The sequence below is a fragment of the Chinchilla lanigera genome, unplaced genomic scaffold (genome assembly GCF_000276665.1).
Source record: "Chinchilla lanigera isolate Chin_1 unplaced genomic scaffold, ChiLan1.0 scaffold00067, whole genome shotgun sequence".
In the NCBI taxonomy this organism is placed as follows: Eukaryota; Metazoa; Chordata; class Mammalia; order Rodentia; family Chinchillidae; genus Chinchilla; species Chinchilla lanigera.
This window is the reverse complement of record NW_004955468.1, coordinates 828,333-842,601: the sequence shown is the minus strand read 5'-3', so window position 1 is coordinate 842,601 and position 14,269 is coordinate 828,333. Positions and strand designations below refer to the sequence as shown.

The 14,269-nt window shown below is 48.2% G+C and overlaps 1 protein-coding gene across 3 annotated transcripts in view; it reads left to right on the top strand.

Annotated features, from left to right (window-relative positions):
* Window positions 1–742: 742 nt before the first annotated feature.
* Actn4 (actinin, alpha 4) overlaps window positions 743–14,269 on the top strand; it is a 71,287-nt gene continuing 57,760 nt past the window's right edge. The window contains exon 1 of one of the 3 annotated variants that reach the window (XM_013522442.1): window positions 743–1,028. In XM_013522442.1, coding sequence (XP_013377896.1) covers window positions 867–1,028 — 162 coding nt within the window. In that variant the 5' untranslated portion in view covers window positions 743–866. The remainder of the gene's footprint in view (window positions 1,029–14,269) is intronic. The other 2 variants (XM_005399834.2, XM_005399835.2) reach the window with 2 other exon arrangements.

Here is a 14,269-nt window from a genome sequence, read left to right as displayed (position 1 = left end):
TGGTCTGTCTTCTTTATTGATAATGCATTAAACATGATCTAGCACACAGTAGGCGTCCAATAAATATTTGTTGCTTTTGCCAGGCATGGTAGCACAGGCCTGTAATCTCAACCCGCTGGGTGGCTGAGGCAGAATGATGGCAAGTTTGAACCCAGCCTAGCCAACTTAGTAATTTAGCGAGACCCTCAAAGAAGAGAAAAGGAGAAAAAAAAAAAAGTGTGAAGACCTTGGGTTCAATTCTCAGTACCGAAAAAATAAATACATGAATATGTATATATATATTTGTTGTTGTTGAATGCTAAATAAGGATGCATTCCATGGCTGGGCGTGGTACCGCACATTTGTAATCCCAGCACTCTGGAGGCTGAGGCAGGAGGATGGCCCGTGAGTCTGAGGTTAGCCTGGCTGCAACATGAGTTCGAGGCCGGCCTGAACCACATAGCGAATCCTTGTCTCAAAAAGACAAAACCAATTAAAAAAAAAAAAAAAAAAAGCATGCCAGGCCAGAGCAGGTTAAGGCTCGATGTCGGGAACTGCCTTACGAAACACTCATGATTTGGCTCGGCCCACAGGCGAATGACGTGCTCGTTCACGCGCGAGAACGGGCCCGGCTCGTACCCGCGCAGAAGGGAGCGGAGAGTTGAATTCCGCGCAGGCGCTGAGCTGCGGGTGGGGCGGTCTCGGTTCGTCAGGTGCGCGCGCGCGGGAGGGCGGTGGCGGAGGCGCGGTGCGCAGGCGCGTGGCAGTGCGCAAGCGCAGAGGAGGGCGGGCTGAAGCAGCTAAAGCGGCGGCGGCGGAGGCTCCGGCATAGGGGCGGGAGCTGAGGCGGGAGCGGACGGGCTGGTGGTCGAGCGAGAGGCGGCGGAATGGTGGACTACCACGCGGCGAACCAGTCGTACCAGTACGGCCCCAGCAGCGCGGGCAATGGCGCTGGCGGTGGGGGTGGCATGGGCGACTACATGGCCCAGGAGGACGACTGGGACCGGGACCTGCTGTTGGACCCGGCCTGGGAGAAGCAGCAGCGCAAGGTGTGCGGGGCGGGTTGGAGGGGGGCTTCCGAGGGAGGCCGGGCGCGCCGGGGAGGAGGGCGGAGGTCCCGAGAGGGGATCGGAGGGTCTGACGCGAATTGTGCGACCTGAGAAGGAATTGGCGGGCCTGGAGAGGGCTTTGAAGTCCTGAAAAGAAATCGTGGAGCTCGAGGAAGGAATTGGGGATCTGAAAAAAATAATAGGTGCCCGGGTAGGAAATCTGGGAATCTACGAGAAGGGATCAGGAAGCCCGGCGATGGTTTGGAGGGGCTGGGCGGGGAACGGGGAGAGTGGGGAGACGGAGAGGCTGAGATGGAATCGGGGTCTGAGGCGGGGTCCAGTGTCAGGACGCGTTGGGAGGGCTGAAGGCGGCGAGCACGGAGCCTGGGAAGGGAATCCGTGGGCCAGGGTGGGATGAGGGATCTGGGAGCCCGAGCATAGAGGGGATTTTTTGAAGTCCAGAAACTTGGGGGAAGCTCAGAACCGGGGGAGCCTTAGGCTGGGCGGGGATCCGGGAGAGACGAAGAGTCAGATTAGAAGGTGGACTGGGGGGACCAAGGAGGGGGTTGTGGAGTCTGAAGGGGCACAGGAGCATTAGGGAGCCTGGGAAGGTGAAAGGAATATAGAGGAGGTAAGGGAAAAGGTCTGAAGAGACACGGGTTTAGGGGGTGAGAGTGGGTAGGGGTGCTAGGGGGTCTCTCGGGACTAGGGGTCTGATGGGGCGCTGGCGGGAGAAGTTAGGGACCTGTGAATGAGATGTTTGTGGAGGAGTGAGATTTATTTGTGGTGCTCGTGCAGAAGAGATGGAAAGATAGAAGGCGTTAATGGATGGAGAAGCAAAAGGGTGGGGGGAACAGTGCTCGGAGGTATTTTAAAGAGGGGTTTCGGGAAAGTTGAGGTTGGGAAGCTGAGCAAAGGGTGGAAGGAGCCTGAGGAGGGGGCGAGCGAGCGCGGTGGGAGGGCACGTGCGCTGGAATGGCGGAGGACGGGAGGGAGGGTAGTTTAGGAAAATCTCCTTAGAGAATGAAGGTGTGATGGGTAGACTGAGAAAGGCGTGGGGGGTACCTTGGGAGGAGGAAGTAAGAGTCCAGGGAGAATCGTGCCTTTTTCTGGTCGGGGAGTGGGTGGTAAAGGGATCCTACAGCGGAATGTGTTTTCTGGTTTACTTTGGGCTTTGGAAGCAGCCTGGGGGCCTCAGGAACGAGAGGGAGATCGGAGGTATAGCGGGAGCCCAGGGAGAGTGTTGGTGTGTTGGGGGCGGATAATCTAACTTGGGTGAGAGAGGGAGCTCTGAGCGATCCAAGAGAGGGTTGGAGGGTGTGTGGGAAGAGCTAAAGAAAGGAGCGTGTGGAGTGGGCATGTGTGGGGCGGGGGTGTCCAGAAGGGTGCTGTGTAAAGAGGGCGGGAAGTACTTAAAGTTAGAAGCATTTAATGTGTTATGGAGATCTGGATTTTCCTTTCATATTTGTTACTAATCAGCCCTGTGGCCTTGGGCAAGATCCTTGATCTCGCAGAGTAGTTGTTACTTGTCAAATGAGCAAAGGTATCAAAAGGACCCTCCATCATTCCACAGATGTGGATGTGTGTGGACGTGGGGCTTTGGGTGAGGAGGACTCTGAGGAGTTTGGTGGAGGTTTTTCAGGATCATGGGGACGGAGTCCGAAGTGGAGAATGACTGGAAGTGTGCTGTGGGCACGAGTTGGTGTTCTGGGGCTGGGCACAGGCTGCCCAGTCTGGAGGCTGGCAGAGAAAGTGGGAGGAGGAACTGTTCCAGGGCAGCCTGAGGTGGGGCCTGGCATAACCTTGGCTGAATTACCAACGTCAGCTTGAACATACACATCAGTCCTAATGGGAGGGAGGAGGGTGGCGTGGCTTCCTGGGGTGGTGTCCTTTGCCACTGCCCCACCTATCCAGGGTGGGCACGTTGAGATAGCTGAAGCTAAAATGCATTCGGAGAGGAAGGGGAGATCGGTCTGGAGCCCCGACAATAATTTATTGCCTGAGGCAGTGCAGGACTGGAAAAGGCTGAGGATTGCCAAGAGGCTTGGAAAATTGGGAGGGGGGCCACAGCGTCATTTTTGAGAATGCCTTGGATCTGGCCTCTCCATCTCCAAGTGCCTGAGAAAATGAGCCCCAGCCCTTTTTTCTCAGGTGGTGCTAGTAGGAGACCTTCCTTTTCCTGTCTTCTACCACTCCCCAAGTGGCTCCTTTTGCTAGCTCTTTCCTCCTCCGTTCTGAGAGTTAGGGTGTGTCCGTCTTCGTGGTTGTAGTCTCCCTTGCCACAGGGTGAGGCTGGCACACTGAACGCTGGGCTGGAACCAGGTCTACCGGAACCCCAAGGCCTCCACGCATGTGTCATTCTCCTTCCTGCACCCCAGCTCCCTTCCTCCAGGGCCAGGCAAGTTTGCAGGAAAGGGTGGCTCACAGTGTCCTTTAAAACCAGCTGCTTTAGATTCTCAGTAAGGACCAGGTTCTAGTACACCCTGCCTTATACCTATTCCAGCAAATATTTACACCTGGCTGTTCTGTAGGGGAAACATATGGCTCCACCTCTGTGCCCTTTCCCCTGTAGGGTAGGGGTCGTTTATGACATGGGAGAAGGAGCAGTGGAAAGGAGTACAGTTTTATGCTGTTCTCTTCCAAGAGAACCCTCTACCCTCACCCCAAACAGTGTGGCTGGTCTTTTTTTTATAGTATGATGTTGCTTTAGAGAATGACGGATTGTTCTGCTTGCCTCTCCAAGGCCAATCCACTATGTGCAGAAAGAGTGACGGTCTTGTACGTACATACTTACATACTCTGAATCCTGTGTCCAGAACAGCTGAAGCACGGGTTGGCCCAACTCAGAGAATGTGTGTCTCATATCTACCTGGATGCCCTTTGCTCTGACTTCTAGGGGCCCCAAGGCGTTATCTAATAAGTAGGTTATGCAACAGTTTTACACAGGAAGGCTTGGAATATTTTCCTGGGGGAATGAAGGACTGGTTTGGTCTTTGAGGAAGAAAAAAATGTCCTGGATTCAGGTGATCCTCCCTCCTTAACCTCCAGAGTAGCTGGGATTACAGGCATTCTTGAGCAATTAGAGTCCACAGTACCCCTTCTCAGTTTCTAAAAGGTGCCTGAGTAGCCTTGGCACGCTCTGGTTTCATGAAAGGGTGAGATCTTTTCATTTGTTTTTCTTTTGTTTTTTTGAGATAGGTTCTTGCTATGCAGTTCAAGCTGGCCTTGAATCCACTTGGAGCCCAGGCTGGCCTCAAACTCAGAGCAATCCTCTTGCCTCAGCCTCCTGAGTGCTGAGATTGCAGGCCTGTGCCACCACACCCAGTTTAGGGTGAGATTTTTTGACAGTTACCCCATGACTTGTCATCACAGCAAGAGGACAGACCTTGCTTGCTAAGCCTGTTTGTTCATTGGAACATCTTTATTTGCAGGACCGCAGTGCTTAGACCCTGACCTTTGGCTTGGGCTCTTTTAGGTGCAAGTTAATTATTTGAAAATTCTGATTTTGTTTTTCCCCAAGTAGGTCAGTCCCTCTTTTCTCCCCACCCCTCTGTCTCTGTCTCTTTCTTTGATGGAGGCCCTAAAATAGCTGTTATTTTGTTCCATTACTCTTAATTGCTTGCCTGGCTAAGACTAATAGGTCCTTAGGAGTTTTTAAGAATAACATACTTACCAAAAAAAAGTTACTAAACCAAATTCTCCTCCAGAAATAAGACTGTATACACATGTGAAGGGGGCAAATAAAAATCTCTGCATGCCCTTTTCAGAGCTGTGTAGGGACAGCTACTCAGCTGCTGTCATTCTTTCTCTTCTCTCTCAAAAATGTCTTAAAATGACTTTTCTAATGACTGAGGAAGTAGGTATTGGAGGATGGCCTGGGAGCACACGCCTGGTTGGGAGTTGAGATCTGGTGGCTGTGAGTGGTGTCTGCCACTTCACCTAATTTTAGGTGGTTCAGGGTGTGGGCTGGGATTGCCTTCTGCCTTTTGAAACACCCTCCCTGCTTCTGGTTTCCCAGGCCAGCAGGGAGGCTACTTTGGCAGCAGGGAGCTGACTCACCTTCCAGTTGGAACTAGTGCTACAAGCTGTCTTTTAATGGTAGCCAGTTGCTGGGGCTTAAGTGGGTTGCCTTGTTGGAGAGTTGGGTTAAAATGTTGGAGGAAACAATCCAGGAAGTGAGGTTGGGTCTAAATGTCTAGGTAAGAGGCACTCAGGGAGATGAGTTAAAAGGTAGACTTGTACTCTCAACATATCCTCTTAATCAAAATGGGTTGAAAAAAACAAAACAAAACAAAACAAAAAAATGGGTTGGAGGGAGCAAGGGCCAGCCTGAATTCCAGTCTAATAAGCCTCTGGGGTGGAGAGTTCTGTCATTTGGACACTGTCTGTGAGTGTCATGGCAGACTTTGGCCAGACAGCACCTTTTCCAGAGTTAACTGAGTGCATAGTACGTTGTACAGGTTATCTGCCAGTGCTGTCTCGCAGATGACAACAAGGAGAGTGGAGCCAAAAAAGAATTGATTTGGGAAGGCCCAGGGAATTTGAGACTGTTTAGATGAACACTTTAGGCTTTTGCTATACCGATTTATAGTGTGCTGGGAATTGCACAAGCCTTTGACCACATCATAGGGTTGTTCTTTAAACACACAGTTGCTGCTGCTGCTGTTGCTGCTGCTCCTACTGCTCCTATCTTTTGAGGGGAAGAAAGGAGGGCAAGTTAGGGAACAGCTGTTTGCCTTAGTACCCTTGTTCCTTTTAAGTTTCTAAATAGCCAGAATAGCAGCATGTTAATCTCTTCCCTGGGCACTTAATGTATTCTATCAGTGTTTCCTCCAGCTTTGCCCTTGTTTTCTTTACTCAGTGATGTCTGTATTCTCAGCAGTCGCATTGAACTCCCTTCCCTCAGTTTCCTTCAGTTCCCTTTATGTATGTATTTAGTTTACAGCCTAACAGAACACTTACATTACCTTGTTTAACACTTTTCCTCTCCTTTGCTTTTTTCATGGAAATAAGAGGCAAGTGATAGCAAGTTGGTAATTCAATGGCTGAGGGAACTGAAACACTGACCCATTAAAGGGTAGACGGAAGTCTCTACTTGAGCAGATACAAATAACTTCATCCATGCAAGTGTGAAAGAAGTCTTTATTTCATGGGTAGTTTGAGAGCCCAAGATTAGTCTCCTTTAGAACCGGTTTAAACTTTGAAACATCAAAGAAGAGTTATAAGGAAACTTAGTTTTACAGTGTTGGCAGTGTAGGCGCCAGGATTTGTTATAGAGTGTCTGAAAGTGGCAGCGAGTATCACTTTTCTTCAAGAAGGTCTATGAGTTACATTTTAGTCTGTATCCCAGGTATCAAGGAGTGTAGGGTTCAGTGAATTAAAGAGAAACCAAACCATTTTAAATTCCAGCCTCCACTTAAAGGTCGATCTTGTAGGGGTTGTGAGATGGGTAAGCCAGCTAGCTGGGAAGGAAAGGACAGGACTCCACTAGAAAGATACACATGTAGCAGGCGAAAGTGCCCTTGTGTCAGTGCTTGGGAAGTTTTATCCTCGTTGAATTCCCTGGCATTATAAAACCCCCTGAGACATTTGTTTTGGTGTTGTGCCTCTTTTGGTTGTGTTCTTTCATGCCCCCTCCTCCTTCCTTTGTAACCAACAGAGGCATTAACTTAGAATGGACGTGGTGGAGTGTCTAAAAGGTGCTTGCAATAACACGGTTGCCTTCCATTTCGTTTGACCTACAGTTCTTTTTTGTTTGTTTATTTGTTTTTCTTCCGGTACCAGGAATCAAACTCACGACCTTGCACTTGCCAGGCAGGCGCTTTGCCGCTGAGCTAAATCCCCAGCCCTGACCTACAGTTCTTCTGAAAGAGGCCAGTGATCTTTTCCTTAGACAGGATATAGTGAAGTGTTATCTAAAAACCAGCAGATTGGGTTTGCTTGGGATTTGCCATTTGCCACTTGTTGCTGTCTCCTGCCTTCCTGAGGGGAGACCTTCCCCATACACATACCTCTCCCCTGCCCCCAAGAGTGAGGGACCATTCTGTGTTTCCAGGAAGGACAGGACAGTGGTTCCCCAAGCTGAGCATTCTTTTTTTTAAAGACTGTGTAGGTCTAGAACTGGTAATTCTCCTTCCTCAGTCTCCTGCGTACTGGGATTACAAACATGTGTTGCCATGCACTGCTCCAGCCACACCATTCTGCCTATGCTGGTTTCTACTTTTTCAACATCAGTGTGCTTTTTTTCCATGCTCACTTTTAGTTTTTTTCCTGCTATGCATGAAAAGTGTTTAATAAATGGCAATTAATAGAATATAAATTTGAGTGCATAATACCAAATGGAAAGTAGCCGAGCCATACAGAGAAACTTTGTTTTATTCTTTTTCGTATTTATTTATTTATTTTTGTCTTTTTGAGACAGGGTCTCGATATGCAGCTCAGGCTGGCCTTGAGCTCAGTTTGTAGCCCAGGCTGGTCTCAAACTCACACAATCCTCCTGCCTCAGCCTCCTGAATGCTGGGATTACAGGCATGTGCCACCATGCACAGCAAAACTTTTAGTTTTATATACTTAATAATTATCATTAAGTCATTTTGAATTTTTTAAATGTGTTTTTGTTTGTTTTGTTTTGGGTACTGGGACTCAAACTCAGGACTTCACACTTGCCAGGCAGGCAGTGCACCATGAGCTAAATCCCCCGTTCTTGAATTTTTTTAATGTAAATGTTAAGAGGAAAATTGATAATGATTGTGGTAAATGGAAAATCTAGCTTTCCTGGTCATAAATAGAAGGAAACTGCAAAAATAACCATACTGAAGGCAAAACAGTGTTGCTGAGTTTATCTAGAAGGGTTTGGCTTCTGTCTTTGTTAAAAAGAGATTGACATGTAATGCTGAGGTGCTGAAGACCCCCAGTACCAAGCTGAGACCTTTTTTTTTAAATCACCAAGTTTACAAGTGAATCAAAGGGATTAACCCTCATAGTATGATACAAGATTTAATTTAGTATGTGGATAATTTAAAAAATCTCCCATTATGCATGCCACACTTAGGAAAAACCTCTCTGGCCCTGGACAGGTCTGTGGAGGTAGGCAGGGCAGCAATTACCTGGGACACAGCCCCTTGCCCTTTGCAACATCCCACCGTACTAGAATTGAGCATACTGCTCATGGTTGGATGATGACTTTGTCCATCTTTGCTTTCAAGTGTTAGGGCTTTTTTGGGTTGTGATCTTTAAGAAACCAGGCCACATTGTAAATGTAAGAATTGTGGGGTTTTATCACTTGCATCTCATGCTTTTAGTTTTGTTAAGGTTTGGCCGCTCCCGGCAGTAAAGCATGCTGTTGTCCCTTGGGATATTTGAGCCCTGCGTTGTGAAAGGAAAGCTATACTCTGCGGCTGAGTTAAGAAAGGCTATTTAAATGTTTTTCTTCCAACTATCAGAGCAGAACACATTCCTTGTTTTTCAGTGGAACTGGACAGAGAGCAGAAGGAGTTGGAAGTGGCAGTTACGGCCCTGTGGCGCACAGTGAAAGTGACTTGGGGAATATCATTGCGGGGTTGCAGTGAGTGAACGGGATGCTGGAACACAGCCGTACAATAGCATTTGTGTGCTGAGCCTGAGGCAGGAATAAAGAAGACTTTGTGGTTTGTTTTATGCTTTTTAAAGCCCCCCTGCAAGGTGTAGGACTGAGTGATGTCTGTCACTGGCTTTCTAGTGGGTTTTTCTTTTCATCTTTTACCCCATCTGATAGCTTTTGAGAGTGGGTGGAAGCCACAGTGGATCAGAAATAGCCAGTATCTTACTCCTCCAAGTCCAAAAGGGGAGCGCATTTGGTTTTTTAATCTGCTAAAAGCCCAAGAGAAAGAGTTTATTTCACCTCCTGGGCAGTAATGTCTGATTTTAGTTCTAAAAATGTCTTAATTAGCAGCCATCCACAATGAGGGAAGGTACAGGAGGGAGTGAAATAGATGCACACCTCTCTCTCACGTGCTTCGTTTTGGTGGTGGCGAAAGACCAGTTTGAAGTTAGGAGAAACATCATGGAAAGAAGCTTGCAGATGATTCAGCATCCAGGCATTACTGGGACTTTGTGGGAAGGGTTGTCACAATAAGAGTCTACACTTTGAATTATCAGAATAACTGGCCATCCGTGGCCAAGAACCAAAGACAGTGCTAGAAGCTGACTTCACTCTGTGCAGGTGTAAAGGTTAACACATCTCTGCTCTGTGATCTCTCTCAATTTGGGTGTGAGTAAAAGATACTTAGTTTACCATGGAAACTGTTGCCTGCTTACTGTGTTGGGGAGTGCCACCATGCCCAGAGGTCACACTAATGGTGTTGTGTTGGGTCCCTGGGCTGAAAAAAGTTGCTGTCCACCAGACAGGGTAGCGCACACCTTTACTCCCAGCACTCAGCAGGCTGAGGCAGGAGGATCTCTGTGAGGCCAGCCTGGGATACCTAGTGAGTTCAAGATCAGCCCAAACTATACAGTATGACCCTCTCTCAAAAAAACAAATTAAAAAAATGTTGCAGCGAGATGGTTCGGCGTAATATCTTCATTCCCAGTGGCCACCTTGGGAAGGAAGGTAGGAGCTTCTGTCCTCTGGTGAGGAATTGGGTCTGTCTACCACTTTATCAGTAACAAGGTGTGCATTTGAAGCAGCTGATGCCTTTGTAGCTGGCCCACATGCGTTTTCTCTAGGCCAGCGTGGCGAACCTTTTAGAACTTTCAGTGATGACAACCACGCATGCCATAGGTTCACCACCACTGCCCCAGGCATTTAGAGTTGGAATCTCAGCTATGTGACTTCTTGATAATAGGGCAGATGGCAAAATGTATCTGCATCTTTTGCCTGCTTTCACAAACATTGACAATTTAAAAAGAACTCTAAAGTTTCTAGCAAATCTGAAGTTCTAGTACATTTTTAAAAAAATCCACAGCCTCCCAACCCTGACAGTAAATAGCCCTTTTCCTCCCTATCGCTCCCCCTTTACTTTAAGAAAATGAGTGGCTTCCCATTAAACTATGTGTCTGAAACTGTTAAGTGCTTTCACAAATGCATCTTTAGCTGGGCCCAGCGTGCATGTTCTTTTTCTCCCTTTCTTTTTTTGTTGCTCACATTTGGAAGGGTTGGGTTGTCTTGTTTCAGTTTTTACTTTAGATTTGTGTGATCTTCCAGGTCTGGCCTATGAAGTAAACTTGGTTTCAGAATCCAAAATGTCTGGAAGCAGCCAACTTGCCAGGCTGGTTTTAAGGGCAGTCTGATGAATCGACCCTTCTTACAGGGTGTCTGCTAACCAGTCATGATTCAGATTTTTAAGTCCTGGAAAGTATCCAGGCAGTAAACATCACCAGGACTGTAAGGCAGTTACTTTTTTTTTGATCATTTGAGCTATGCTGCCAAGACTGTGGTAGGATCGGACTTGCTGTTAAACAGAAAGGCCTGTATCACAATGTCTTTTTCAGGATGTCGGCTTTAGTCATCTAGGACTGTATCTCCCGATAGGGTGACAGGAAATACCTAGACCAGTTAGGGAAGGGCCTTCTTGGCAATTTTTTGAAACTAATTTTTCTTTTCCCTTTGTGACTTTCCTATCTCAACAAGGGACAACCCCTGGAAGAGAATTCAATCATTTGAGAGCTGTTAACCAATTTAGGGATGATTATTTACTAAGTCATGGCTCAAAGCTGCAAAAGACAACGGAGACAGAGCAGACCCTTTGCTTCTACTCTTTTTTTTTTTTTTTTGGTCTTTTTGAGACAGGGTCTCGCTATGCAGTTCAGGCTGGCGTTGAGCTCATTTTGTAGCCTAGGCTGGCCTCGAACTCACAACGACCCTCCTGCCTCAGCCTCCCGAGTGCTGGGATTACAGGGGTGTACCACCACACCTGGCCCTGCTCCTACCCTCTGAATAGAACCACCTCCGAGATTTCAGAGGGAACAAGCTTTGATCACAAAGGTAACAGACTCACAGTGCCCAAGTTCTCTGAGCAGCTACTTGAGACTTGAGAAAGCTCTGGGTCTCTTTAATAAACAAGCACAGAGCAATCTTTGCCAAATACGGCCTGCTCTGGGGCCATGGGGTTAGTTTAGGAGACAAGTTTCTTGCCTAAAAATAAGTGCATGTTCCTATCAGACATTCCAAGCATAGTTTAAACATGAGACTTAAAGCTCTGTGAGTTCAGTTACGTGAAACCGTGAGGGTCTTTGGACAGTGACCACCGAGGAAGTCAGATGACCAAATGCAGACCACCCTCCATCTCTTGTAAGTTTTTGATCTGCTCACAAGTTAATGAGGAGGCAGACAACAAGCCTCTAAATAATAAAGTAACTTAAGTATTCCAGTATTTTGCTTTGTGTAAGACACTTCAGGTGCTTCACATGGACAGACTGACATATGCCTGTGAGATATATATAGCTCACCTCTTGGTGGGTGTTGTTACCCTTGCAGAACGTGTGCAGAAATGGACCTGTGGACGGTTAAGCCACTGGCCCAGGTGACAGTGCCAAGACTTCAGCCTAGAAGGGTCAGCTTCCAACTTTATGCTCTGATTCCTACACTTTGCTATAGTCCAGTGACCAGGAATGATTTTGGGAGAGGGAGGAAAGGGTAAGAGAGTGCAAAAAGGGTACTTTAACTGGGGAGGAAGGTGTCTGAGGAGATGGATTCAGCTGTTCTCTAAAGAATGAGGAGGAGGGAGCCTCAAGAGCAGTAGGCAGGGTCAGGGGGAACCGAGTGCGGAGCACTGAGGAGCAGAGGCAGAGCCAGACTGGCAGGAGCAGGGCAAGGGGAAGAGATGGGCACACCGGGTAGATCTCAGAGTTTTGTTGTCAGGAGTGCTGGGAAGGTCTCGACTGAGCCCGGTAAGTCAGGAGCCTCATGTTTCCAGTACTCTGGCACTGCACCCCTTTCCTCCCAGGCCCCTTGGACAGGCCAAGCCAGACTTCTAAAGTGGGAAGTCCAGGACTGGAGAACATTAAACCGAAAGCTTCAATTATCTCTGTCATCATTGCTGCAGTAGCCACCTGTGTTTGATTAAAGTCTTGGTAACTTTTGAATCTAGAGTTTTACAGCACTGTGTACTCATGGCTTTGTAGTGTACTCTTTCAGAAAGCTTAACTCTTACCACGTGAACAAGTTATGGTGTCTTCTGATTCTACAAAGAAGTCACTTGATTTTTTAAAATGTTGCGCGGCCCTGCTCAAAGTTAGGAGCCTGATTTTTAAGCTGGCTCTCCTGCTAGGTCCCCTCCTTCTTTGTAAATTCCTCTTTCCTGTGTTCAGTATTTCCTTTGGTCAAGTGGAGGTAGGGTGGTTCTGGTTCAGAGAGATAGACATGCAGGCTGATTCATTCTGAGGCATTCAGCTTTCTGTGCAGCACTGGAAAGCAATCCAGGAACACATAGATTTCTTTGGGCCCTTGGCTCCGCATTTGAAGCTGCAGCCTGCCAGACTAGTTCTGTAGCTTTTACTCAGAGAGGGAGGAGCACTGACAGCTTTGGGCTATCAGGAGCATTCCTACCTCCAGCCTGGGTGCGCCAGTCCAGTAATCTAGCACTCCCGGAGGCTGAGGCAGGAGGATTGCAGCAGGTTCAAGGCAGCCTGGGTTACTTAGTGAGTTCAAGGTCAGCCTGATCTGATCAAGATCTTGTCTCAAGGACCCCACCAACACACACCCACGAAATAGCATTCCTGCCTCTGTACGCAGCACTCAACAAGAGGTTCCCCTATTGTATTATGAACTTGGGCTGGAATTCTCCCGGCCCTTCCCTCAGGATCTGACCACAGACATCTTCCCTGTCAACAAGATACAAAGAGCAACTGAATGTGAAGCTGTCTGGCATGGCTGTGCCATTGCAGCTGCTTTGGCTGGAAAGAAGATGGCAAGGTTTCCACTCTCCTGGCAGCATACCCCTGTGAACTTGTTAAATCTTTTAAGTAGCTGTATAGGAGGGGAGATTGTGTGTGTGTGTGTGTGTGTGTGTGTGTGTGTGTGTGTATAATACGAAAAGAAAACTTCTGCTTTATAAAATTGATTCAGAATGGGCAAAAAAGTATGGCAATGGAAAACATGTCAGATTATATTGAGTCCTACCCCATGTTTGGGATACAGTTCTCAGTTTCCATGGTGGGTGGCTTATTACGCATTTGTACTGAGCTGAACCTATTTCAAATTGTTGCAGATAGAAAAGGCTTTGTTGAGGCAAAGCTGCTTCTTCCTATCACACTGGAAAGATGTGGAGGGTCCTTTGAAGGTCACCTTTTGGGTAGCAGGATGACTACTGCTATCCACTGACCAGAGTGGGTCTGCATTTCATAGCCAACCAGCTTCTCGTGTAACATGAGTTAGGGCTTCATGGACTCTGGAGTCCAGCACTAGGTAGAAACATGACCGCCAGGGCCAGACAACAGCCCTCATTGGGCCCCTCTGCAGAGCAGGGCTCCGCGCTGTGCCTTTGGGGGTATGAGAGAAACCGGAGACCCGGCCCATGCTCTCAAGAAGCTGACAGTGTGGTTGGGGAGAGAGCAAAGCCACATGAGACTTCAGGAGGACACTAAGCGGCACCCCGACAAGCCCACAGCACTGTAGCTGTGTCCCAGGAGAGGAAAGGGGTGAATCAGGGCAGGTGGGCTCAGTCATGGAGACGTTCATAAAGGAGGTGAGTGTGCGGGAGGGGCTGACCTTTGCTCAGCTGTGGGCAGGTTTCTCGGGCAAGTGTGAGAGGGTCCTGTTTGCAGCCAAGCATAGCTGCCTCTGTCAGGAAGTCCTACAAGTTCTTTCCACAAAATGCATTGTCTTTGGGGAGCTTCAAGTTTTAGGAGTGTGCACCATGCTCATTCTTAGCTGTCCTGTGGACCTGTGAATAGCAGGGCCCCAGGTTCTGAATCTCGGAGGTGCTGCCGATTTCCTAGAGAGAGTAGGTGGTCAGCCTCTCTCCCGGCTTGTGAGTGTGCTCTGTCTACCGTTTGAGATGTTTGCTTTCACCTCTCTGCTGGTTGTTTCAAAATAAGCACGGTTTCAAACAAAGAGGAATAGGGAGAGATTCTCGTATGTCCACGGGTCTGTTTGAGCTCTGTGCCTTTGTAGCTCCTCAGAGTGTGTGGGGCTGCACATTGCCTCCTCCTCTCAGTGACTGCTCAAACTCGGGATAGGTGTTCTGTTCTGAGAGCACAGAGGTGCCCGGATGCTGGCTGCTGGGTATACTGCAGGTGGTAGTATGCTCTCCCTGGGACGAGGG